The sequence below is a fragment of the Medicago sativa genome, chromosome 6 (genome assembly GCF_051527215.1).
Source record: "Medicago sativa cultivar Bolivia chromosome 6, Bolivia_mono, whole genome shotgun sequence".
NCBI lineage: Eukaryota > Viridiplantae > Streptophyta > Magnoliopsida > Fabales > Fabaceae > Medicago > Medicago sativa.
The window spans coordinates 9,314,730-9,341,198 of NC_140754.1; the positions used below are offsets into that span (position 1 = coordinate 9,314,730).

Genomic DNA, 26,469 nt, shown 5'->3' on the forward strand with positions numbered 1-26,469 from the left:
TATTTCTTTTCTAACCTATGCACAAGAGTATTCAAATGTTTCGGTAAAAAGAACAAACTGATATGCACATGTGCTTCATTCTAAGAAACCATCCAATCATATTTCCATCTAATGCAGCTCTCTCAACATTGTATAATTACTAAACGCTATTAAAAGCTCTAAAAACAAATTATTCTAGATGTTTAGTTGTTGACACACTCCTAAAAACAATTAAAAGAAATACATGTTGAAATGTTTTACAATGCAATGATTTATAAGGCAAGTTAATATTTTCTTTGTCTTTTAGGTGATCCTGAATTCTAAGGAGCCAACCACACTGACCGGTGGACATAATGTTCATTGTGTGCCCTCAGTTTCATAAAAAATGCAAAGAAAGTATAAAACATTGTTAGAATTAGTCTTAGTAGTCCCATAAGTCCTAGTTCAACTGGCAAAAATGCCGAAATTGTTAGGCCGGACGTCAAGACCGGGGTTCGAACCCCAGTACCTCCACTTTGTGTGTGTGTTTATGATGACTTTGCCATCTCGTGTATCTACTAAAAAAAAATAGTCTTAGTAATAAATGTATCACAAAAAAAATGAGCTTCATTCTATTTACTTTAAGCTGATTCAAGAAAAAAACTAAAAAAAAAAAAGTTGTTATGCACATTTGCTTTGTCAACCATATAGGCAGTCCCACATCGAAGGTATGAGAAGCTTATAGATGTAAACTGCATTATATATAAAGCGTACAGCGAGTGGAGAGAAACACAGTGATGTTTAGGCATTCCAATTGTTGAACAGTAATATTATTTTATACAAATTTTGGAGTAATTCAAAAATAAGTTATGCTATTCGTCTAGAAAGCAAAATTTAATTTGTATAAATTAATTTTAGCTTTTTAGCCGGACTGCATAAACTTATTTTTGTCAATTCTTTATATTTTAATATAACTTGTATGGATATCCTGCGTTGCTTGAGTTAATTATTATATAAAAAAAATAAAAGTGATTACTTAAAAAAGACAATATTAAAACAATTGTAAGATAATCGACTTTCGTTGTATTGGACAATTGTAAGATAATCGACTTTCGTTGTATTGGCAAAGTGGTCATTGTTAGCAGAGACAATTCAGAACATTCAGTTTGCAATGGACCCTAAACTAATGAAAAACGATCATAACTAATTTTTGTTCAAAATCACCATTCATTCAAAAAATTAATGAATAAAAAAAATTTAATAAACATAATTGATATTAAAAATATAATTAACTATTGTACAAAAAAAATCACCACTTTGATATGACATGTTCCAGTTCATACATCCCAATAGTGTTGCTTATTAATGAATCGTCAAAACATAATCTTGCACAACCCTAATAGCATTGCTCCATATTGTTGAAGAAATCTTTTTTACTCGAACCTTGAACAAAAATTTTCGTGCTTTGAAAGAGTCGATTTCTCGAGGATATAACCCATCAATTTCACCTTGATTGTCAAGGACCAAATTGAGACAAAAAAATATAAAGAACGAAAGTGTTATCTGAAATTAAGTTTATGGACGAATTGTGTGATTTTTTCTAAAGAAAAAGAATTGATGCATACTTTTTCATCTATGAAAACCATATTGATTAAATCAATATGGTCTCGATCTTTGAAGTTCAGCATTCTCCATATTCTAATGATCCTAATCTTGAATCTCCATGCTTTGTGTTTATTATCGATGATTATGCTATCATTGAGGTCAAATTTTGTAGCCATAATTTCTGAAAAAGAAAAAGAAAAAACAGAATAATGAAATTTATGATTTGGTTAGTTAGGAATCAAAATTGAGTGAAGGTATTATAAGTGTGTTTGTGTGTGTGTGTGTAAACATCATTAGAAGTTTTTAAGATGATGTTCGAAAAGTTGTATTCAAAAATCAAAAAATAAACATAACCAAAAGATGAAAACATGTTATATTAAAAAGTAGCAATAGAAGGAGGATAATTGATATTAGACGCTTGTTTGATTTAGTGTCACACAAAATTGCACCGTGGAGGATATGTTTGAGTTGGGTGTGGAGGTGGGAGGACAAGCATGGCAATGGAGAAGGAGTTTATGGGTTTGGGAGGAAGAGTTGGTTTGGGAGTGTAGGTTATTGTTGTCTAATGTTATTTTGCAGGTGACGAATAATGATCGTTGGTGTTGGCGCCTTGACATTAACGGTGATTACCCCGTCCGCAGTGTTTACCATATGCTCACTTCAGATGACAGTCAGGTTGTGGATGCAGTTTCAGATTTGATTTGGCACAGAAAGGTGCCGGTAAAGGTGTCTAACTTAGCTTGGAGGCTTCTCCGCAACCGGTTGCCCACAAAATCAAATCTTGTGGCTCGTGGGATTCTTCCCCATGAGGCGCAGATGTGTGTGGCTGGGTGTGGGGAGGTGGAAACGGCTCAACACTTATTTGTTTCTCGCACTATTTTCTGTGAATTATGGCATCTTGTTCGTGATTGGATTAGGGTGTTTGGGGTTGATCCGCATGACATTGCTGCCCATTTTCAACAGTTCACTTACTTGGCTGGCGGTTCGGTTAACAGGCGCTCTTTTATGCAACTTCTGTGGCTCTTGTGTATGTGGATTATGTGGACTGAACGCAATTATAGGTTGTTCAAAAATGAGGTGAATTTGATGTATCAATTGCTTGAAAAAGTAAAAATTCACTCATATTGGTGGATGAAAGCTGCTAATGTCGTATATGTTTTAGGTGTCCATAGTTGGTTTGCTTGCCCTATTGCTTATCTAGGCACTGGATAACTTTGTTTTTTTTTTGTCTACGTTGTTAATATATATTCCATTTTTACATGTTCAAAAAAAAAGTAGCAATAGAAAATGGTTTATATATATATATATATATATATATATATATATATATATAAAAATCGAATTATATATAAAAGAAATAATAGAATTGATGTTTACCAAACCTGAAGAAGGAAAAATGTTAGATCATAAGAAGGTTTAAGTTTCCGTTTTTTCTCAAAATATGTGAATAACAAAAACTCATTTATTTATAGTTAACATTTGCATTAGGATGTGCTGCTAAAAGATAATATAATAACTAACCGAAGTCTTTTTTTCCTTCAAAATTAATAAAAACTAATTGAATAATACGGTGCTAACAGATTATATAGTAATTAATTGGAGCCTTTTTATAAAAAAACACTAATTGGTGCCCTTTTATCATAAAATAATATCTAAAAGATAAAATTTCACCCAAAGAATTATATCTTGATAAAAACAACAATGAAAGTATTGATGGCAAGAATGTGGGAATTAGTGACTTGAGATTAATTCAGCCATTGATCACACAAGATCCAATCAATTTCAAAGGGCTTCAAAAGAGAACACCCAACAACATTGAATCAAAAATAAAAAATAAACAACTTAGTAGACAAGAAACAAAAAACAATTGAACATCTACAAACTTTTACACGAATCAGAATCAAACCATTAATCAACAAGAACTAACTATACTCAGTCAGTAACATATTAAAGGATGATTCAATTATTAAAAGTTACAATGAAAGATTGAGCAGTTGTCGAAAGATTCAAAATTTGACAAAATATGAGGAAATGGGGTGTCTACTTTTCACACTTCAAGAGGGAAAATGAAGGAATGATTGGAAACATGAGTGAATTTACAATAAAGTAAAAGGTGACCCTAACTGCCCGAAGCATTCCATGGATTGATGAAAACTCGCGTCAACGTTGTATTTCAACGACCCTGGATCAGGCCTCTTCCAAATGCCAATGTTTTAAGCCACATATCATTAAGCCATGGATCAAGTGGCATACCAATTGAATAAACAATGAAACCAATCTCATAATTTGTTGCTTCATAAGCATCCCAAACCACGACATATCAATAGCCTGCGTCTTCTTGTATCACAACTGTGTTAAACTTCATTCTATTAGTACTTTACGTTTAAAAAACAAAGCACATGTGCTTTTCCTTAAAAAATATGTACATGTGCTTTGTCAAACATATAAAGTTATATATTGTCCCACATCAGACGTTTGAAAAGTTTAGAGAGGTGAACTACCATTATATAAAGGTCTAGCTATCCCATTCTTTCATGTAAGAGAATTTTACTTGATAATAGAATGATCTACATCATTATAAAAAAAATGAGTCAAATTCTTTTTTTAAAGTGATGAAAACATTTTAATATTGTATAGTTATTTTCTGAATAATGAGTCAAATTCTTTTTTTAAAGTGATGAAGACATTTTAATATTGTGTAATTATTTTCTGAACATAGAAAGCTTTAGATTTTGAACAAGTCTAAACTAACTTTTATTACATTTTAAGCTAATTTCACTTGTATGCAGTTTTCTCATTAAGCTAGCATCTTGGAAAGGTAGACTTCTAACCAGGTCGTGTTACTCTCGTTAATTCTGTTTTGACTTCAATCCCTGCTTACAAGATGCAAATCCATCAGCTTCCTCATTATATGTGTGATCATCTAAACAAAACGGTTCATAGTTTTATATGAAAAGGATCCACAAACAAAGGTATGTACATGGTTGGTTGGGATTTTAGGATTTAAAAATGGGATTTTGACAACAATGGACCGAGTTAATTTTCAATGCGGTGATTACACAAACTTTTATAAAAACTTACCATTTAAAGTTTTTAAAGAGTGTCCGGAGCACTCGTTAGATTTTTTTTTTTTTTTTTTACCGATACTATCATGTTGTCTTCCTTTTCTTTCAAAATCAAAAACTGTTACATCACTGTGATAACATTGTACAGTTTGGAAGAATGTCCATATTGAACACTAAGTAGTTATCATGAAATTGAAAAGTAACATGTCAATTAAATTAAAAAAAAAAGAATTGCATTACAAGGAAACTCAAACATCAAGTAGAATTGTGAGAAAAAACATAATAATAAAACTGAATAATCTTTAAGCTTTAACTTATGACTTCAAAAAATGAAGTAATGTTTTAAGGCATAGCAGGCATATCTTTATGCCATGGATCAAGTGGCTTACCCATTGAATAAACCATTATTATACTCACAAATGCAAACCTAGTTCAATATATCTTCTTCGAAGCAAGAGCCACCAAAACCGACACTTGGATTGAAGAAATTCGATCCGATTCTTCTATCAGTACCAACAGCCTAGGAAACTTGGTTAAGAATTGCATTGACAGATGAAATTCTTTGAGCTAAGAAAGCATTAGCTGCTAACTTGGAATGTTCATCTGAACAAAGATTTCAGCAACACCAAAAGCTGTTATATCGCAGCACATATCGTGGTCGCAAACCTTTATTTAAAACTTCATTCTATTAGGATTTATGTTATGTTCAAACTACAAACTGCTATGCACACGTGCTTTGTGAAACATATGTAGCGCGATACGTTGTCCCACGTAAGACGTTTGAGTAAACTACAATTATAAATAAAGCCTGAAAAATACTAACAACACACATTTTAAAGTTGTCCCACATTGGATGTTTGAGAAGCATAGAGAGTAAGCTATCATTATAAATAAAGCGTGCATAGAATTGTAAAGCAATCCAAAAGTGCGATGCATTTATATGGTAAGAAAAGACTACTAGTTATTAAGTCTTCAATTTCCCCAAAAGGGGGTTCATTTTTTTAAGGTCTTTTTGATCCTTTTAATAAGTGGGTTCGGTTTTTTGGTGGAATATAATACTTAATATCTATTAGTATTTTTTAAATAATAATAGTTGAAATAATCATTTGTAATAGTAACTATTAGTCATCCAGTTTCAGTCAAAATGGTGGTCAAAACTGCATTTCAACCTAATTTTAATTAGTTGTTGTGGTTTTTTGTTTTTGACAATTAATTATTGTGTTTTTTTTAAAGTAATAACTAGTTTAATACTACCTCCGTTCCTTTTTAAGTGTCACTTTTTAACATTTTACACAAACCAAGACACTCAATAAATGTTACTTTTTCTTATACAATAATCTATACTTTTACTATAATAGCCTTAGTCATTTAATATCTCATTTCATATATTTCTCTCTCCACAATAAATAACTAAGGGTAATGTTGGTAAAACAACATTTATTGTTGCATTGAACTTTGAAAGTGACAGTTAAATAGGAACAAAAAATTTCTCCAAAAGTGACACTTAAAAAGGAACGGAGGGAGTATTAACTTTTAATCTAGATTTGCTTGTATGCAACTCTTAAAAAATTTGCAGGAATCAACCGATAAAGAGCTGTGATTGGTAGTCAGGGTCGGTCATCCATGAATTATGTGACTATGTTTGCCATTTATTGACCAATCTTAACAAAGTCTCTTAGTATATATAACACTTAATTTGGATTAAGATTGGACAATTTAGATTCCAGCTCAACAGAGCGTTAAAAAAATTATCATTATTCGTTTGTTTTCGGCACCATTATGTCTTGATCCAACAATGGCTAGAATGCGTGAAATAGTGACTACAAGAACTCAAAGAGAAACAAAGCAACTTCATATTTATTCAACCATTGATCACACAAGATCCAAAATGGGTGTCTAGTTTTTACCTAAATGGAGAGATGAATAATCTCTTTTATTTAGAAAGAAACGAATAAATTAAGGAAAGATTAGAGAAAATGAGTGAGATGCTTGTAAAGAGAAGGGAAACAAATAAAGGTTATATATACAAAATAAAATCTTAGTTTGACCAAAATGGACAAACTTTTCTTGTGAGGAAAGATCCTTTCGTTTGCATAATGCGTCATAAGTAACCATGAATTTCACGTTCTTTGCAAATTAAGTGAAAGGTGACACTAACTCGTGCTTAAGAGACATATCAAGAAATCAAAAGAAAATAATTATGTTTTAAAACAATCTTTATCTTTTCAGAAATTTAATTTTTATATATAGTTTGTACTTTTAGTACACTAACAACTAACTTGTGCCTAATAGTATGTTAAGAAATCCATTTGTTTAAATAATGTTATACATGCAAACCCATAAATATTTGTGGGTACTATGGATTACTCACTTATTGGATACTCACGCAGATATGGAACATGTACGAATATCGTATTTATTCAACAATAGTCCATGTATACCAACTTACATTTGTAATCCTAGACTTTTGTTCTGTTGCATGGTTCATGAAATCGTGGGATATATTTCAATTAGTAGATAATTTGTGCACAGATGAACCACCAAAACCGACACTTGCAATAAAGAACTTTGGTCCGATTCTTGAATCAGTACCAACAGCATAGGAAACTTGGTTAACATTTGCACCAGTAGCTTCACAAAGTGCTGACATTGCATTGATCACGAACAGACTCTTCTGATAATCGCTTTTCAGAGTCCGTTAAGAATAACCTTTTTTCAGTTTGAATCGCTTTTTCGCCTTCCGATGTTTCTCAGCCTCCAATGAGAACTCTGTCTGGATTGAAAAGGTCTTGAATTGCAGTTCCTTCAGCAAGAAATTCAGGGCCAAGTTGATGCCTTTTATGAGCCAACAACATTTTGCAGTGACCTTATTAATAGGAGAAAATCGATGCCACGTCGTAATGTGATCACTGCTTTACTAAGCACAGTGGCGTATCCAGGACCCTGGACCAGGGGGTGCAATTTTTTTTCATATAAAAATTTGAATTTTTTTACTCCAAAGAAAATGACACATTTTTAGTCCTCTAAAATATATCCGTTTTTACACAAATGCTCGCTCACGGTCTGTCTAAAGTTAAAACTATCAAATCCCTCACTTTAGGTCCGTCAATAAAAAAATATTTTTATTAAATTTTATAAATGAAAAGGCAACATATGCAAATAAAAAATGCTCGTACATTCAAACTTTTTTAGGCCCCTTTTACTATTGAAATTCTAATTTTTTTTAAACAAAGGGTAAATTTTAAAGAAGAAAAAATACGAATAGACAATATTATTTATTTTTTACAAGATCAATATATATATCATGATTATGTTACCATAAAAATACATATTTTTAGAGAACCATAAAAATACATATTTTGTTATAAATTAAATTGCCTCATGTAATCCCTTATTCTTAAAAGTTGTTACGCATTGCAATTGCTTAACCCTACAAATTTGCCTCTAATTTTGCTGCATTAATTGCTAATTAGGTTAACCCTAAAAAACTTCCCTCCTTCTGTTAAATTTGAATTTCAAATTTTCCCTTGCCATTATTAACTTAGACTTGGTTTTAGCGGTTGTTACTGTGATAGTTTCCAATGCTCAATTTCTCTCTCATCAAATATTCGGTAACAGAGCTATGGCTCCATCTATCCATACATCAAATTATCTCTTCACTTCCTCTCTCTCTCCATGAAATCAACCACATCCTTCCCACCATCTCACCAATTCGAGTTCGGACTCACTGCCGCCGCGAACCACCGCCTCCGGCGAAGATGATAGCAATTCCATATCTCACAACATATTTCAATTGCGGTTTGCTATTTGTTTTCGGTCAATTCCATGATTTCTTCCGAAAAATCTTTGACTGGTTCCAATAATCTTCAGGTTCTTCAATTCTAAGATTCTTTTTTGGTCAATTGAGTCAAAATGGCATTGAGTCAATTTTGTCTTTGAAAAGTATTTTAGCACACATTGCACTAATGAAACTATTAGGAGGATGAAATAAGTCTCACTAAGATACGTTATCATTACATTTTGTCTCCGTTTTGTTAAAATTTTTGTATATTATTTTGATTCATTGTCGCTATAACATCCATAGCCTGCAGTGACGGTTTATGCTGTGGTGATTGCCTACAGTGGCTCGAATCCTGATTTGGATGGTAAATCTCAGTTTCTTATGCTGTTTTTGTGGTTTACCTGCTGCTGATAGTTTTGTTTTTTGCTGCTGCCGTAGTTTTGTGATAGTAGCAGGTTTGTCTTGGTCCTATTGGTGCTGCTGTCAGCAGCTTTGGGCTGGTTTTCAACCTCCTTTAGGGTGCTGTTTTGGTCTTTAGGTGTTATGTGTTCGGTGGCATCGTTGTATTGTCTGTTTGGATAGCCGATATTGCACGTTTTGTGCAGGTTTACGTTAATAATATTTTCCATTAAACAAAAAATGGTTGATGATCAGATTAGTACATTAGTACATTTCCAGATGAATTCATATTGCACATTTTCTCTTTTCTCCTAACTAATATATTAACCTTCTTCTTCCATGCATTTAGTTTTATTTAATCATCTTTTGTTAAAGTTTTTTAGCGTTACCTACTTCTTCCATGCATTTAGTGTTACCTACTTCTCCCTTCAATGGTCTGTTCCTTGAAATTTCTCTTCGATGGCATAAATGGCGTTTTATAGCTAACTTAATTATACTTCTGTGTTTTTTCCTATAGTTACAAACAGTTCAGGTAAAGCCAGCGTTGATGATAATGTTAACCGGAGCGACTTTAGCGTAGAAAACTGTTACGTGACAAATCCCAATGAACCAAACAATAAATATTATCAGAAAACAACTCCAGGTACCCATTTTTTTCATGTATTTTGTCTTTGTCAGCTAAAGAAAAGCATTCTGATGGTGCATTGTTTTTTATGTTTACCGTAATTTGGAGAAGTAGTTGTTATAGCAGCACATAGTAATTTGATGTTCATTATCTGATTTATAAATCTTAGGATTTTTAACAATTGCATTGTTATGTTTCTATTCACCGTAATTTAAAGAGTAGTTGTTTTAGCATCACATACTAATTTGCTCTGCGTTCTCTGATTTAGAAACTGTAGGATTTTAATAACCGCATTGGTATGTTTCTGCTCACCGTAATTTAGAGAAGTAGTTGTTATAGAAACAAATACTTCTGATATTCTTTTACAAACATTTGTATTTATGCAATAACTGCTTCTGATATTCTTTTACAGAAACAGACTTTCACATGAAAAAAAATGTGGGAAAGAGTGAGCATCACTTGAATGATGAAGATATTGATGAGACGTCTAACGTCGTGTACGAAGAAGTATTTTGGAATGTGTAATACTCCATAGACAGATTATATATTTGTTGTAACATGTATGGTTTGTGATACGATATTTCCTGAATCGGTAGATTTGGTGACTGCGGTAAATTTTGTTTATGTATTCTGACTTTTTAAATTAGGTTCCAAAATAGAGTATTTCGTTTTATTGTGTATTAAATTATTCCAGCTCATAAGACCCGTGCGGCGCACGGGTCGGCGTTCTAGTCTTACTTATTTCTAATACGAATAACAATGTTAACAAATTGTGCCAACCCTAATCCTAATGATTTTGGCTCCAAATGGTTATGGCCGTTAGATGAATCTGTGTTGATCTCCACACAATGCAACGTGATATCTGCAACTCCCGTCATAATTGCAATTTGTTATTTCCAAAGACTCTTTTCTTCTTTTCTATTCCAACAGTGAACCTGCTACTCCTTGGAATGGTCAATTTGGGGTTGTGATTATGTTTCCAAAATCCTCCTTCTCACATTTTCAACTTCTCATGTTTCCAACACTGAACCCTTCCCTCCCCTCAGACAAAAGAATCACGAACTCATCCATTTTCCTCCTCATTTTTAGTTTTGCTTTCAGTTTCATCCTTTCTTTATTTTCGCCACAGAATAACCAAAAACAAACAGTGTACGGTTAAATTCAAACCAAAATCGTACCCTTCATCTTCTTCATCCTTTCTCTTTTCAATCGATTCGAGTTTTCACAATCAACCAGAACGTTCCTTTATATCGAACGGTTCGAATCGGCCGAGTCAAGCCTCAAGCTCCTGGTAATCGCACCATCTTCTGTAACGATCGTCAACCGTTGAGGTCACGCTTAGATATACTTCAATTATAGTATCATTATCATTCACTATGAAATTTACAGCAACTGAACGATTTGATTTGCTAAAAAATTGGGATGGGTGACAAAAGAGATTTCTCCAAGTCTGTTAACGCTATTTCAATCGTCTACTGCTACTCCAAACTTTTTCTTTTTGATAAACTGGTATGAATCACTTTTTTTTTTTTATTATTTCTACCTTTCGAGTTTTTGAAAAAAATCAATATATCTTGAAAATTTGATCGTTTAGAATGTAAATATGACAATTAGTTTTCAAAGGTTGCTGGATTTTGTGGAATTGGTGTTTATTTTATGCCTTTTTTTTTTGTTCACAGTGACATCTTTCCTCTAGGTTTAAATTGCTGGCATTAGTTTAACCTTCTTTTACCTATTTGATCAAATGCATTGTTGAATCTTACCTTCAACAATTACCTTTTATTTTGATTGTGTTGAACGATCTCTTTACTTTATTTCTTCTTTCCATTCTGTTTATTTATCTGTCAACTATAAACAAGAAGAGATGATGTCGTTATTCAACTTATTATGTCATTTCACAAGTGACTTAATGGCATAATTATTTATTGAATAGCTTCTTGGCTTAATCTAAAGTCTAATATTGTATATGTGATACGTTTGTTTTCTGTGTTAATTAGTATATATGTGATACTTTTTTTATTGGAAGTATATATGTTTTTTTTTAATTCTGAATTGAGCATATATTCATAGCAGCCCCGGCACAAGCCGTGCCTAAGAGGGCAATGGAGCACAATGACAAATGGAAGAGCCAGCAGAAAAAAAACAGTACTCCAGAAAAAACAGCAAGACAGGACTTAAAAGGCTCCATAAGCTGGCCATAGTTGATTCAGTTCCTCAGGGTGCCTAACAAACTTTGACTAATTGAAGTCGAATTCTGCTTTTCAAAAGAAAATGTGAATTGTGCAGGTTGCCTTTTCATTGTGCATTGAAACAATGGATCGCAATATTTTATATATCCACGAAGGTGAAAGTTGCCCCCAGAGGATTGTCACCTGTGAGTTCTGTGAGTTTCCATTGCATGCAATTGATCTGCCAGAGCATCAGGTGTAGTGATCTTAAATAACTTTCAGGAAGTATGTGGGAATCGAACAAATGTGTGACCTCTGTAACAAATATCTTAGACTGCGTGAAAGATACAATCATGAATTCAATTGCAACGGAATACAAGACAATGCTGCAGGGTCCTCAAGGTAGGAAAATTTCATCATATAATTACAGTGCAAGTTTTAGTCTTTCACGGGTTAATGGATGGGGGTATATCCTAACTATTCTATTTGCTTATTCATATTTTGGTTCATTTTATGCAAGTGTTACATGCATTATTATATTTTCTTGCTTTTGTTCCTGTTAGTTGCGGTCAGGTGGTCCTTATTATGCTTAAGTTGAAATGTGCTTCATATTACTCCTTCCCTCTAAAAGATAGCACCTCCTTACGTTTGTTATTGTAGGATGATTCTAGAGAAGAGACTTAAGTACCCATCCAAAATGAAGTCTATTATTTTTATGTGATTGGGGTTTAGCAACTGTTTTTTTAAGGTTGTTGGAAGCAATCGATCAGCCGATCCGACTTAGTTGGACAAGGCTTGGCTGTTGGAAGCAATTGATCAATATTTATGAGTTTTTTCTTATTGCATATCATTATAATTATCTTTAGTTATGTTCTCTAGCTTACAAGTACAATCTTTAGTCGAGGCTTAATGTTAAATAATAGCGAACTAATCCTTTGATCTGCTTAAAAATGTTGTCACTTTATAATTTGCAGTCAGTGTCATTTCAATAATAATAGTATGACCACTTACAGCTGATGCAGTAAGATGAGTACTGAGGTACATTTTGTCTTAGAGTAGCTAAGAACTGTCAAACAGCTCTTTAAACTTGTGCTCTTTATTCAGTTTCTAAACCTTTGCTCTTTAAACTTTTATGTCAACTGTTTTTAAATCTCTACACTTTAAACTTTTTGTTTTTCTACTATTTCGTTAGTTATTTCATCTATTTCATGCTTCTGATTGAGTATCAACCTACTTTTGTTGAATTATGCATTAGCTTTAGTGAGCAGAACTCCAAAATGTATGTGTATGGAATATGCGTTTCTTTATTTTCATATCCAGATGTGTGCTTAACAATTCAGAGTTGGTTCAAGATAATTTTCTGTATAATTTGGAGCAAGACCGAGGTGGTTTTCTGCATAATTTAGAGCTGGTTTTTGGCATGTGGACTAATGTAGTGCAGATGCAGTGTTTTGGTACTGCAGCTGTTATGTAGTGGCGTTTTTTCCTCCCTGGGTTCTGATTTGTCTCTTTGTGTTCCAGCTGCAACATATCGGTTTTATTTTCTTCTCTTTGCCTTGGTCTTCATGTGTTTTGGCTCAATTTACAAAAATATTATTTACAAAAAAATTATTGTCTTTTTAACAAGCTGTTTGTATTGATCTCCTGTTGCTTTTTCAGAATAGGTTGATGTAGTTTGGCTCTTTAGTGTAGTTGATTTTGATTTGTTTTATTGGGGATTGTTTCTTATGTTCTCTTGGTTCTTATTTCCTTGGGTTTCTATTACTGCTACTGCATAACTACTGTATTTCATGTTGTCTTTTTATAATGTTCATTTAAATTTTATGTAGTCTTAAAACTATAGGTAATCCTTACAAAAATAAGTTATGAACCTTAGTGGATTATTTTTTGTGAGCAGCATGTCAAGGAGGCAAAATTAGGACATAGCACATGGCCATTGAAGAACTGCTTGGGGCTGCCTATTGCATGCTTAATTTGTGAGTATAAGTTTGGAACTATTTGTTGATTGTAATTTTATTAGTGTAAGGCAACTGATAAAGGTTAATCAATAATCACTCTCTTTCGTCTACAATATTTTTTTAAAAGTCTAGAATTTTTTTTTCTTTGTTATAAAGGTTATTTGCTGTTGTCAGCTTCAAAGATTTATCAAAGATTATATGCTATGGATTTTGAACAACTCAGTTGGACCAAGCATGGCTGATTCCATATGAATTTAAGACTACAAGTATCTTTGATTTTTCTATGCTTAATTGAAATAAATGTGCCCCTCTTGGTAGTTATTTTAAATTGGATAGAAGAAAATGTTGTAGAAATGTGAAATTGAACAGCAAGAAGACAATTTATCAATCTAACAATTACAGTCTTTGTAAAATCACGGATCTCATATTCTGTAGTGCGCTACAAATGCATGTTGATTGCAAGTTGCAACTATATCAGTTTGTTTTGAGTTGTAAGTAAAAATTATCTGATGATGTTGTTGACATAAGTAAATATTGAGGTTAGTCTATTTTGGCCATTTTGATCAATTTGTAAGGTATCAACTACTGTTTGAAAGTTCTTTCTTTGCTTGGTTTCATGATTTTTCAAGGAGCATTACTTTGTGTGGCTAATTTAGATTGATTTTGTATATCGAATCGTTGATAGAGCTATTCTTTTGTTGCACATGATTTGACAGATGTGGTGTGTATTGATATACGTTCGGGACTGGTGTGGCGCCAATATGCCTTCAAAATTATCGGTATCTCAACCAAAAATATGCAATAAGGAATTGGAAGCGCTAAACACTTCAACATGCAAGAAAGTACAGTTTATGGCATATGTTGATGGAAGTGGTAGAGATTTGATGATGGCTAACAACTTAGGGGACTTATGTTGATATTTACAATGACAAAGGTTTGTAGTATGACAATTTGTGAAAAGTTGTAATGAGTATTGTAATTGGTAGTGTTGGCACAATTGTGCGCTGTCTCCATACATCTTTCATTTGTAATGTTAATTTTTCATTAAATTGGTTTTTTTTTACAATCAAATAAATGCAAACTTACAAGGATGAGGCAAACAGAAGGCTTCATAAGCAATAGTTGGTGCAAAATAGTCGGGGATATATAGTGTGTACGATATAATTCTGCTTTCTTATATTACACACTTCATATGAGAGCCTTTAAGCTTATTTTGTATTTGACTTTCTTCGACAACAGCAAATATTATTTGTTTATATTTTTCTTTCTTTTATTACACACTATATATGACCCGTTCGGCAGCACGGTCAATTATATGTCGCAGTTTCCACGGTAACATCAAAGAAATGTTTGAAAATACTCATAACTGATGAAAATGGTGATTGCATTGATAACACAACCAATGTCATATACAAGGAAGTATTTCAGAATGTATGAACCTCTACATACAGTATAAGAATCATTGAGCTTTTTTTTGTAATTCACTCTTTTATCTAACATTTTCATTAATTGTATTTTCATATTATGCTTAATTTTATTTGTTAATATATAAGACTGACTTGGAACTATTTACCAACGTGTACATATATTATGTATATTTTAATCCACACTATAAATGCCTGTGCGTCAGCACGGGTAGGGGATCTAGTGTTTATAAAGCCCAGGCCCATATTGACATTTATAAACAACCCTAATTAGTTGTTGCATTGAATGTAGCCGCACAGACCTTTTTCTCTGGTTCCAAAAACTACTGGATTCAAAAGAAAAGTAGCCATTCTTCTGTTCCAGTTTGCATCACTTCGACTTCACTTCTATTTCTCTTTCGTTTTTTTACTTCTTTGTGAGAGGAAGAGTGAAGCAGAGTCCAGAGATGCAACAGAGAATTTTCAGGGTGTGCAAAGTGCAAAACTCACAGAATTCTATGAGTAAATTCCAAAAGTTCAGGGTGTGCAGGTGCACACCCTCAACACTACCTGGATCTGCCCCTGCTAAGCACCCATAATGAAAAATAAACATAAATTTTGTAAAATTAAGGGCATGGCTTTTGTCTACCGAAATAAGATCAAGATCTTTATATATCTGTCAATTTGAAATTTGGAACGATAGTTAGTCCCACATCGAAAGTTTGAGAAAGTTATAGAAGTATACTACCATTATAAATCAGCATACAACATATGCTTAAGGCAGTTAAAATCCCAAACGTTGAGTAATTATAAATATTTTTGGCAATAGTCGAAAATAATTATGTTTTTCCGGAAAAATCATTTGTAATTTAAATTTAAATATTTAAATTGTTCTTGATTTTTTTTGGAAAATCATAATAATATTAGTTTAATATTAGTTTTTGACTAAGCAAAAATCTTATGCCCAAGTTAGTCCCTCATAATAAAGAAAACACCATTCTAGTCCTTACAAAAATAAAGTGAAATATTTATATGAAACTGTCATTTTAAAATTGAGTTATTTTTAGCTTATGTGAAACTTTAATCATAAATTCTAAGTAAACATAAATTATTTTCTACTAAGGCAAATTATTTTCTAAGTAAACATAATTTTTTTTGCAATTATCTCTTTGTACATTGTATATCACACATACCAGTCACCATTAACTCCATAGCCTTAAATAACTTCATCTTCTTGATCATGGCTATATATATCCTCCTCAAAGTTGTAATCATTGTTCCCAAACACTTTCTTTCCCCCTTCCCAGCTTCAACGGTGTTCTTCACTTTGAATCCAAATTGAACAACACTTGGTATTGGAGTAAATGCGATGTAAAAATCCGAAGTTCAGATGCTCTCCATTTGGAGAGTAAATGACAATTTCTCATTCCTTTCATATTCAATCTCCATTTCCTTTCTCATGTGAGGAAAGATTACTTGGTATTGGAGTCTTTGGTATAGCTTTAAAGGTGGCCACATCCATTTATTAAAGTGATACCAACATTTCAATACTCAGGGCCGTTCCTAGAGTTTTACAAGCCTTAGGCATAATATGAGAAAATGGCCCTTTACATAATACATTATAATTTTTTTAACTCATTGTTGTGATTTTAGCAAGTCTTCTTTTCGTTTTTATACCCGCTTTTTACTACAAAAAAGAACAAAAAAACAAAGAAAGATGAGTGGGCCACATGTCCTAAATTCGTCTCACATGATTTAGCATAGAAGGTTGCTTTTCTGACAAGGAATACTTCCAATTGACACATGGAAATGACCTTAATGCCCCCAGAGTTGTTAACTGCCGCTGGAAAACACGCCGGCTGTTGCTGGTACCCAGCGGTTGTTAACTACAGCCGAAGCTGAAGGTAGCGGTTGTTAACTGCCGCTACGTGCTTACCCATTTTCCAGAAGCTCATTTCCATTTTCCTGAAGGTTTCCTAACCAATTTTCATTTTCATATTCATTTTCATCTAAAAATTTTATCAAATAACCAATTGAAAATTCTTCTAAAATTTTCATCTAATAATACCTAAACATATTCATCCAATATTTAACAGGAACATGGTAAAATTAAAACGCAAGAAATAATATAAAACGAACGAACGTACGTATATGTCATATAAATAGGAAAATGTATCGAACATGTCATAATAACACATCATGATGATCATAGTCAAAAAAATACAAAAAAAAAAATCCTAATACTAATCAGCCCTGCCTACCCTGCCTCTGCTGCCCCCTGCGCCGCCTGGAAATCTGATAAGTAAGGACGGGCTTAGTAGCACTAACTATCCGCAGGACCTCCTGGACAACCTCCTCTTTGGTCATCTCGCCATGCCTGGCCGCAATATCTCGGGCTATGTGAGCCACATCCCGGACGATGGTCAGTGTGTCAGGCATCTCCCTGGCATGCTCCTCCTCAATCAGCTGCTCCACGTTCGCCGGTCTGGGAGGGGATCCCTCATCAGGTGGGAGAATGCGAGGGTGAGAGACTGTGGCAAACCAAGCCATGTAGCCAAGAACATGATGCCATGGTGTCTGACACCCATCTACCCAACCACCTACTAACCATGCAGTAGCGTCCATCAACACGGTAGTCAGCATCTGTGTAGGCACCTGAGGGACAGCTGAAGGATGTTTGGGAATGTCCTGCACAAAGGAGAACTGCCTCTTCACCCGCTCAGGCAAATGACGGTACACCCTCTCCTTCCCGCACATGAGCTATCCAGAGTAAGTGCACAGCATGTTAAATGGGCGCACGTCTCTGCGATCACCATAGGTAGAAAACCTGACGTCATCCACCTCCAAGCGATCCAGGACTACGCGGTAATGGTGCACATCCGTATGCCCTTTGGTAGTGAGCCATCTCCCAGCACATGGTGTCCGCGGGTCCCAATCCCGGTTACGCTTCCTTGGGTAAGGACCTGGCAAATGCTCCAAAATCCATCCCTGCAACAAAATAAATAATACACAAAAATAATTATGCGAGTTAAATATTCAATAAATATTCAATAAAGTAGTTAATACACAAAATAATAGTCTAACATTATAATAAAATTTATAAAATAAATTCATAAAGAAATTAAGATAAATATTACATCAAAAGAGTCGCAGAGCCAGCCATCGTTCTGTTATTCAAGATAACAGAATCATCCAGATAATCATAGAGGTAGGCTAAGGTCATCCCTCCCCACGACCACTTCCCAATTGCCCCCAAGTCCGCCATGCAATCCATATATATCAAGTCGATGTGTCTGTTCGTTTTGTTAGTGAACAGCGCACAACCGACGAGATATAAAAGGAAACTCCTCACACAGCACGCCCTCCTCCTGGCTCTCTCCTGCATCTCCTCCCTCGACTGTGGACGCTCAAGCCGTCTAGCCTCAGTCAGGTGCTCCTCATAAACCCGCTTCAGTGCGGGATAACTGATATGACCAGGAGATTCCTCCCTAACCTGATCTCTGGCATCAGCATCTGACATGCCCAAAAGCCTGGTCATCATATCAATCGATCGGTCCCGATCCATCGACTCATCGTGCTCCAACATGCGGGCGTAAATAGGAACGTGCAGGAGATTATGCACATCATCCAGAGTGATCGTCATCTCCCCCACAGGTAGATGAAAACTACTCGTCTCCGTGTGCCACCTCTCGCACAGAGCATGTATCATCGCATGGGTCACAGTCGCATCCCCAACGTGTATCAAACCATGGAGGCCAGACCCCTCCACAGGGTCCCAAAACCATCTCAAAGCCTCCTCCGGCTTATCGAGCTCCTTCAACCTCTTCCCTGCGTTTGTGCACTTATAACCCGCTTGATCATGCCACATCTGAAATTCAAGTTAAATAAGACATTGTCACTATTTTAAATGATTCAAATCACTTACGCTATGTTATATTAATTAATTAAATCACTTACGCTACCTAATATAATTAATTAAACAACTTACGCTACGTTATATTAATTAATTAAACAACTTACGCTACCTAATTTTAATTAATTAAATCACTTACGCTACGTTATATTAATTAATTAAACAACTTACGCTACGTTATATTAATTAATTAAATGACTTACGCTACCTAATATAATTAATTAAAACATTTAAAGAATTTTAAACAATTTAAACACTTACATTATTGTGGTTCACCCAAAGAGGGTTCGCCACGTGCCTCGATTAGTCGGACAACAATGCCAAGGTCTGAGGTCCTCCAGGAAAGGGAGCCTCTCCAGCAGGATAGGGCGGTATCTGCCGAACACGACCACCTCGTCGTGGCCGAGGCTGACGCTGACGCTCAGGCTCACCCTCGGGAATAACATTTTGTGCCTCCATATAATCTGCCACTACATCCTCTGGCACCCCCTCATCATCTCCCGCCTCCTCATCTTGTGCATCGGCCTCCGGCTGATAAAACATCTGATCCTCCTCCATCCGATCATATCCACTAAAACCCTCCTCATACACACCCTGGTCATGCGCCGGTGTCGGATCAACCACCTGGGAGGAATAATCCATATGTGCCTGTGAATCCGACCCCTCTCCTCCACCTATACTCAAGTCCCTATGTCTCCGAGGCTTTGGAACATATGGACGTTCAGCCTCAAGCTCCTTCCGAGCGCTATTTGTCATGGCAACTTTCCCTTTGCGGACCCTACCCTCTCTAATACGACGCTCACGTGCATCCTCCTCCCCAGCCATATCTGTAAAAAAAAATACGTGGACAATGAAACTTAGAATCATTCAACAACTTAGAATCAAACTTGGTTATTACATCATTATGACCAAACTAATCAAACTAGGCAAAATAAGCAAAAATGTATTTAAAACTTTTAAGGCATTGAACATAGCAAGTAACATGTAACATATCAAATTTTAAAAAACATAAATAAGTTGCCAAAAAATCCAACACCTTAAGTGCATTTTAACATAACATATTCAAAATTCAACATAACATATAATATATTCAAAATCCAACATAACATAACACAACAAATTTCACATATTCACATATTCAAAATCCAACATAACATATATACATTATTAAATTTAACATATTTGGAAAAAAAATCACAAAAAAAAGCAAGATTATTTCACTTAGGCATTTCATCAAACACCTTAAGTGCATTTTAAAATGCTAACACAATTAGTGTTATTTCAACATCAAATTCAATTACATTGAACATAAACCTACTCTAAACAACAATGCCAGCATAACCAAGCCTAAACAACATCTAATTCTATCATAATTTCCAATTTTCATACCTAACCTAAACCCTAAACATTTTGCTAAAATTATGAAAACTAACAACCTAAACAACCTACATTACATGTAAATAGGAAGAAAGTTACTTACTTGTGTAATTACTTGAAGAAATTTGCTTCAAATCTGTGCAATTGAATGTGGGGTGAAGTTGGGTTTGTCTTGGTTTGAACTTGGTTGGAAGTCTGTGTGGTAACTTACTGGAAGTTTGCTGCATGCTTAAGATGCAGAACTCAGCGGTTGTTAACAATCGGCGTGTTTACCAGCGGTTGTTAACTACCGCCAGGGGTATTAAGGTCATTTCCATGTGTCAATTGGAAGTATTCGTTGTCAAAAAAGCAACCCTCTTTAGCATAATGATATAATTTAATTTTTTGAAACAATTGAACAAAAACATTAAGATTAATTTCTCTAGTAGGCTTATTTTCAACTAAAATATAATTTGTTGTTATAAAATTTCCAATTTCTTGGATAACAAATATGACCAATATATTTAATATTAGTGAGGCAAATTATTAGAAACAAAGGGCCCAAAAAATATCACAAATTTATTCGATAATAATTTTTTTGGCACATTGTTAAGAAAAACTAAAAAATTTATAGGGAGGGTGTATATAGAAATATTTTTATATAAGGGGGTATATATAGCAAATTGAGACAAAAGGGCCATAAACTTTAACAGGCTTCAGCACAGCCTTTCAACATGTTTGGACCTTTCAGTAAACTTTGCTATCCACACCCCCCAAAAACCACATATTTCTATATACACACCCTATCGTAAATTTTTTTTAGGGCCCCCTACCGGCAAGGTCCCTAGGACGTCGCACCCCGCCCTATGCCTAAGGCCGGCCCTGCAATACCGTGTAGTTTTTTGAAAGTATAGTTGAAACCAAACTATTTTTTTGAAAATAGCCTTTAACAGTTCAAATAAATTATTTTAGGTTTTTTCAAAGAAAATAAAAAACTAGTTTAATATTAACTTTGTAAACTAAATCACTTTGAAAATTGGTCTTAAAATCTAGTAAGCGTTGAAAAGAGTGTTAAAATGAGTTCTTTGTGTAAATCAATTAGCAAAAAAACGTAGGGTTACTTCCTTAGATTTTTAATATAAGTAAAAGTCATAATGTATTTAACTCAAATTGATAATCTTAACAAAGTCTTAATGTATCTAGTACTTAATCCGATGCAGTCACAATCCCAAACATTATGATTGGATGGTTCAGTTTCTAGAAATTAACATAATTTTAAAAACCGGACTGAACCGGTTAGGTGGACTGGTCCGACTGTGAACCATAAGGTTGACTGGTTCGGTTGACATATTGGATCGGTCATACTATCAAACCGATGCGAACAGATATGAATAGGACAAACCCATTTAAAACCGACAAACTGGTGGTTTTCTAAGCCGACTGGGTTAAAGCCTATTCTTGAATGAATCAACAATCATTGGAATGTTGTCGGCAATAACGTGTGAGACTATATGAATCCAAAGAGAAATAAAACAACTTGAAATTTATTCAGCCATTGATCATTCGATTAATTCCAAAGGGCTTCAAAACAGAACAACCAACAACATTTAGGCAAAGATAAAAAAAATTGGATAACTTAGGATACAAGAAACATAAAATAGCTAAAGACCTACAAACTTTTATACAAATCAGAATCAATCTCATTATGGGTTTTAGGTTTTTTTTAGTCATGTGCTCCTTCAGATTCTTTCTAATTTTAAGTTTTATGGTTTACTCCAATTTGATTTGTAAGCTTGTGTTGTTGTTATTGTTGTTTTCATTGTCTATGTGTTTTTTTTTTTTTTTTGTGGTTTCTATTATATGGTCTACTCTTGCATACATTTATGTCAAAATGAGTTTCCAATAAGTCACAAAAATTGCAAATATTATATATTATAGTAATTATTATTAGATATACTAATTGTTAACTTAATTCTGTATTTATCACAAAGAAATGAACTTTATTCTATTAGTACTTACTTTACGTTCAAGAAACAAGAACGTGTGCTTTGTCAAAGTGATAGCTTGTCCCACATCGAACGTTTGTGGAGCTTAGGGAGTAAACTATGATTATAAATAAAGCGGACAACACTATTTCAACATGCAGAAAAGTGCTACGCATCTTCGTTGAATTGATTGCATGATATTGAGATGAAACCTGTGGCTTTAAAAGGTGGATCAATTCATTATTTTAAAGCAATGGGTTCTTTTCAATATTTTGTAAAACTTTTCTTTTTTAATTAGTAAAAGGTTGTTGATCTTAGGTGACAAAGGTGAAGTTATAGGGCTCCTACCGGTTCTTTTAGTAGACTAAAGAACTAGGACTGAATAATGTGGATTTTGAGCTTGACTCTTAGATGATGGTGGTGACCAAATTTAAAAGTAAAAATCATGATATGTCGGTGCCATTATCCAAGATTGTAGGTGTAGTCATAGTAAGTTGCTCATGTTTAGCAAGAGTGGTCACATCTTCAGTTAGTTTTCATATTTTCACTTATGTGCCTTCATGTTATCGTACTATTATTACTATTGAAATGAATTAAATTATTTCCGGTTAAAAACATCTATGCACGTTGCTTATAGCAGAAGGAGTCGCAACATGAGCTGATTTTAGTCTCAATGTCAAAGCACATTCTTTGTCGATGTCACCGCTCACAAATCACCAATATCCGAAGATGTTGCCAATGGGAAAGAGGGTTCCATGGGTTGTGGCCGTATAATAATTAGAGGGGTAACGTTACTATTGTCTCCATTTTTCTATTGTTTCCATTTACTCCATTACTACAGTTTTAGAAATATAAATGCAAAAGTGACATTAAAGGAGTGTGTGTGTGTGTGTATGTATTTATACACCCTAAATCATTTTTTTAGCAAAGGCAAGCTTAGGCTATTTCATTAATAATTAAAAAGCACACATAGTCAGGTACATCATTAAAGATATGAAGGTTAGAATGTGATAAGGATGCCCTAGCTATAGCTATAGTATGAACAACATTATTTTCTTACCTCTTGACATGCCTCAACATAACTATATATTGCAAGCTGTCAATAGATCCTTACATCTAGCAATAATGTCTCTGAATTTGTTGTGGGGAACTAAAGCTGAGTTGATATTGTCCACAACAAAATTGCTATCAGATTCATATACAACTCAGACCATATTCATATCAACAACGAACTGAACCGCCTTGAGCAGTTCTAAGGCTTCAGCTTCGGCAGGGGACAAGAAAGAGGGTTCAATATTCGGCGAATCTGTCAGAAGTTGCCTAGTATAGTCTCTAAATCAAAATCTATAACTTGTTATAGATCTATTATTGAAGAGAGCACATTGCACTTCAATGTTGCGCGTGGCTATTTTGTCTAGCCTTTTGCATAAACTGCCATTCATTCAGTAAGTCTTTTGCTCCCCTAAAAATGACTGGTGGAGTGCTTCAATGTTCTTCCACAATTTAGAGTTGCGGTTTTTCCATAGACTCCAATGAATCCTAGACGCAGTTGGTTGTTGTTGTAGTGAAGACCTGTTAAGTTAAACAAAAGTGTGATAAATTCATTAGAACTGTATAACAAGTCACGAACAATTATGTCAAGCTACACCAATTCACAACACTTAGTAGCTTTTGAACGGACAAAGAAAATATGGATATGAGTTTACGCCAAGGCTTCGTAGGTCACACAAGACTCTTCACATTGGATACTCTTTCGAATAAGATGGGTACGTGTTGGTAGACAGTGATGACAGTCAGTCATTCACTATTTTTAGTGTCATTTTCATGATATTTTGAGTTCACAAGCAAGCTTAAACAACAAAGAAAGCAAGAAAAATAAAAGATTTTGAAGAAAGCAAAATCGTGTCACGGTTGTTGAAAACGTGTCACGATTTAGAGCACAGGATGAGGTTCATTCGACATTGGTTAAAAAGTGTCACGATGGCTATTTCGTGACACGATTTTAGGGACATGTGGCACAAGGAAAGAAAATAATGTCACAACATGGAAGGTGCAAAAAGAAGAAACTAATGGGCTTGATGCTATCATAGGTCATTGTACTAAAGAAAAAGAGGAAATGTGTGGCTTGAGCAAAAAGAAAAGAAGAACCGTAACATGCTGTTTGGATTTTGGAAAATTAGGTTACATAAGACTATATAAGGAGGCTGCGCAACAGGTTTTATTCATTCACGTTTTTCGGCGAATCACTTTGGCATCATTCACGTTTTGGGAAGAAAAGAGGGAGCTAGCACGCATCACGAAAGAAAGCGATATGTATTGAGAAGAGGCAGCAGCGATTGAGAAGGAATTGAGGAGCAAAGCCGGCAACGACGGAACTCTATCGGTTTATTTTCTTTACTATGTTGTTTATTTCTTATATTCTAGCTAATTTTCAGTGAGTAGGTCTGAGATGATTCTTTGTAACCATAATTGAACCATGTTGCTGTGAAACTCTATTTATTGTGAATGAGAATCTAGTTTTTATTCAATTCAATTGTTCTTAATGCTTTTTATATCCTGATCAAATATAAACATGATTTGGGGAGAACGAATGACTACTGACCCCCCTAGCTTTCGACTTAGACCTAAATTGAATTGTTCTAATAAACAGGGTTAGTCTAGGAATAGATAATCGTTTGTTAGTGATAATAGGTTAACGTTCGGTAAAACCTTCATGAATTATTAGACCACCCAAGGGATTGGGGGCTGTAGTTTGAGAAGAGGGTTCTAATCAAGGGATTGATTAGAGCTATTTTGTTAATCATCGTAAATTAGAAGAAGATTCATAACAAATAGGTGCGGTATACCAATTAGGAGAACTTAGAGGATTCGAAGGATCTGATCTCATCTCTCTCCATATTTTCTTAATCAAATCTATTTTCTTTTATTTGATTTCATAAGATCAAACCAAATCTACTGCCTAATGGCAAAACAAAATAAACTTTTATACATCCTATTTTTATAACGCGATTGAATTATTGAAGTTAAAAACAGTCCTCGTGGGATCGATATTTTTACTACTTCGATAGTATTTGGTGCACTTGCCAAACGTCTATCAAGTTTTTGGCGCCGTTGCCGGGGAAGAAGAAGAAGGGTGATATATTCTTTCTATCATATTTTCCACCCTAACATTGGTTGAAGCGTCAAACTCAATGACGTAAAAGAAAGCGCTTAGTGGGAGGCAACCCATCCTTTTTATTGTGTCTTTATTGAAGTAAAATATTTTCACAAGAAAGGGGGGTTTGAATTGTGACCTGTTTAAAATATGCCTGATAAAAATTTTCTCAAGTATATATATACTTGGATTAGGTTAGTATGTTAATTAATAAAAAGGATAATATTGTGAAGTGTGTGAGACAAAAATAAAAGATATAGGGAAAAGAAAATCACACACAAGAAGTATCCTGGTTCACCCAATATGGGTTAGTTCAGTCCCCACAATCCTGTGAGATTATCCACTAGGTAGTTGTGTTAAGTAACGTTAACCACAACTCCTCTTTTGTCTTCTTTTTACACAAATGAGTAACTTTTACTCTTTGCTAGATCCGACTGATCTTTCCTGCAACAGAGTAAATCTACCTTTACTTTTACAACCAAACAACAAACGAGTACAAATCACCCTTGTTAGATCTACCTGATCTATCCCTACAAACGAGTGATTTAACCCTTGTTTTTTACACACTTGTTACCAACAAGCTTTACAACCCAATAAGAAATAAATTCTTACTTGGACCAAATATCAAATAAAATTGAGTAGTGCTTTACTAAAAATAACTCAAGAACAAAAGAGCAATTTCTAGTTCACTGGAAATAAAAAGAGAGAGCTTTGTGTATTTTTGTTTGAGTGTATATTGATTTGCTTTCTCAAAAATTCGGTGCTCTTCCCTTACTGCCTGCATGTGTATTTATAGGCACCAATTGCTTAAAACAAATTGCTCTTTCTTCTCTCCCACGTGAGGAGCGTCTATTGCCACTAGTCTCACATGTGTGCAGATATTTTTAAAGGCCATGGTCCCACATGTAGCTAAATATTCCAACTAGAATACATCTTGTCTCTCTTGCTTGTCCACGTGTGTCATCAAGATTTTATCCATTGCAATCTCTTTTGATTTCAAAGCCACACATTTCATCTTGCTTCCTTTGAGTCCCACGTGTAGACATTTGAGTGAAGAAGGTACAAATATATGCAAATTAATAGCTAGCATCCATTTTGT

General features: G+C 34.3%; 1 protein-coding gene, 1 long non-coding RNA gene and 1 pseudogene across 3 annotated transcripts; 2 read left to right on the plus strand and 1 right to left on the minus strand.

Moving 5' to 3' along the window:
- Positions 1–2,057: 2,057 nt before the first annotated feature.
- Positions 2,058–2,775, plus strand: LOC146912628 (uncharacterized). Its single transcript, XM_085720757.1, has 2 exons — positions 2,058–2,096; positions 2,143–2,775. Exons 1-2 carry the CDS (start codon positions 2,058–2,060, stop codon positions 2,773–2,775), a joined length of 672 nt encoding a protein of 223 aa, XP_085576883.1.
- A 4,486-nt stretch (positions 2,776–7,261) lies between these two features.
- LOC146912629 (UDP-glucose 6-dehydrogenase 1-like) overlaps positions 7,262–26,469 on the minus strand; it is a 35,045-nt pseudogene continuing 15,837 nt past the window's right edge.
- LOC146912630 (uncharacterized) lies at positions 11,880–14,608 on the plus strand. Of its 2 annotated transcripts, XR_015016814.1 has the most exons (3): positions 11,880–12,003; positions 12,922–13,577; positions 13,734–14,608. It is a non-coding gene; the product is annotated as an uncharacterized LOC146912630 (long non-coding RNA). The 2 variants fall into 2 exon arrangements; XR_015016812.1 differs by having other exon boundaries at positions 12,922–14,608.

Excerpts from the sequence above, each read along its gene's own strand:
- LOC146912628 (XM_085720757.1), top strand. The coding sequence starts at position 2,058 with ATGGCAATGGAGAAGGAGTTTATGGGTTTGGGAGGAAGA. Across the intron at positions 2,097-2,142 it reads TTATGGGTTTGGGAGGAAGA|GTGACGAATAATGATCGTTG; the intron begins GTTGGTTTGGGA and ends GTTATTTTGCAG.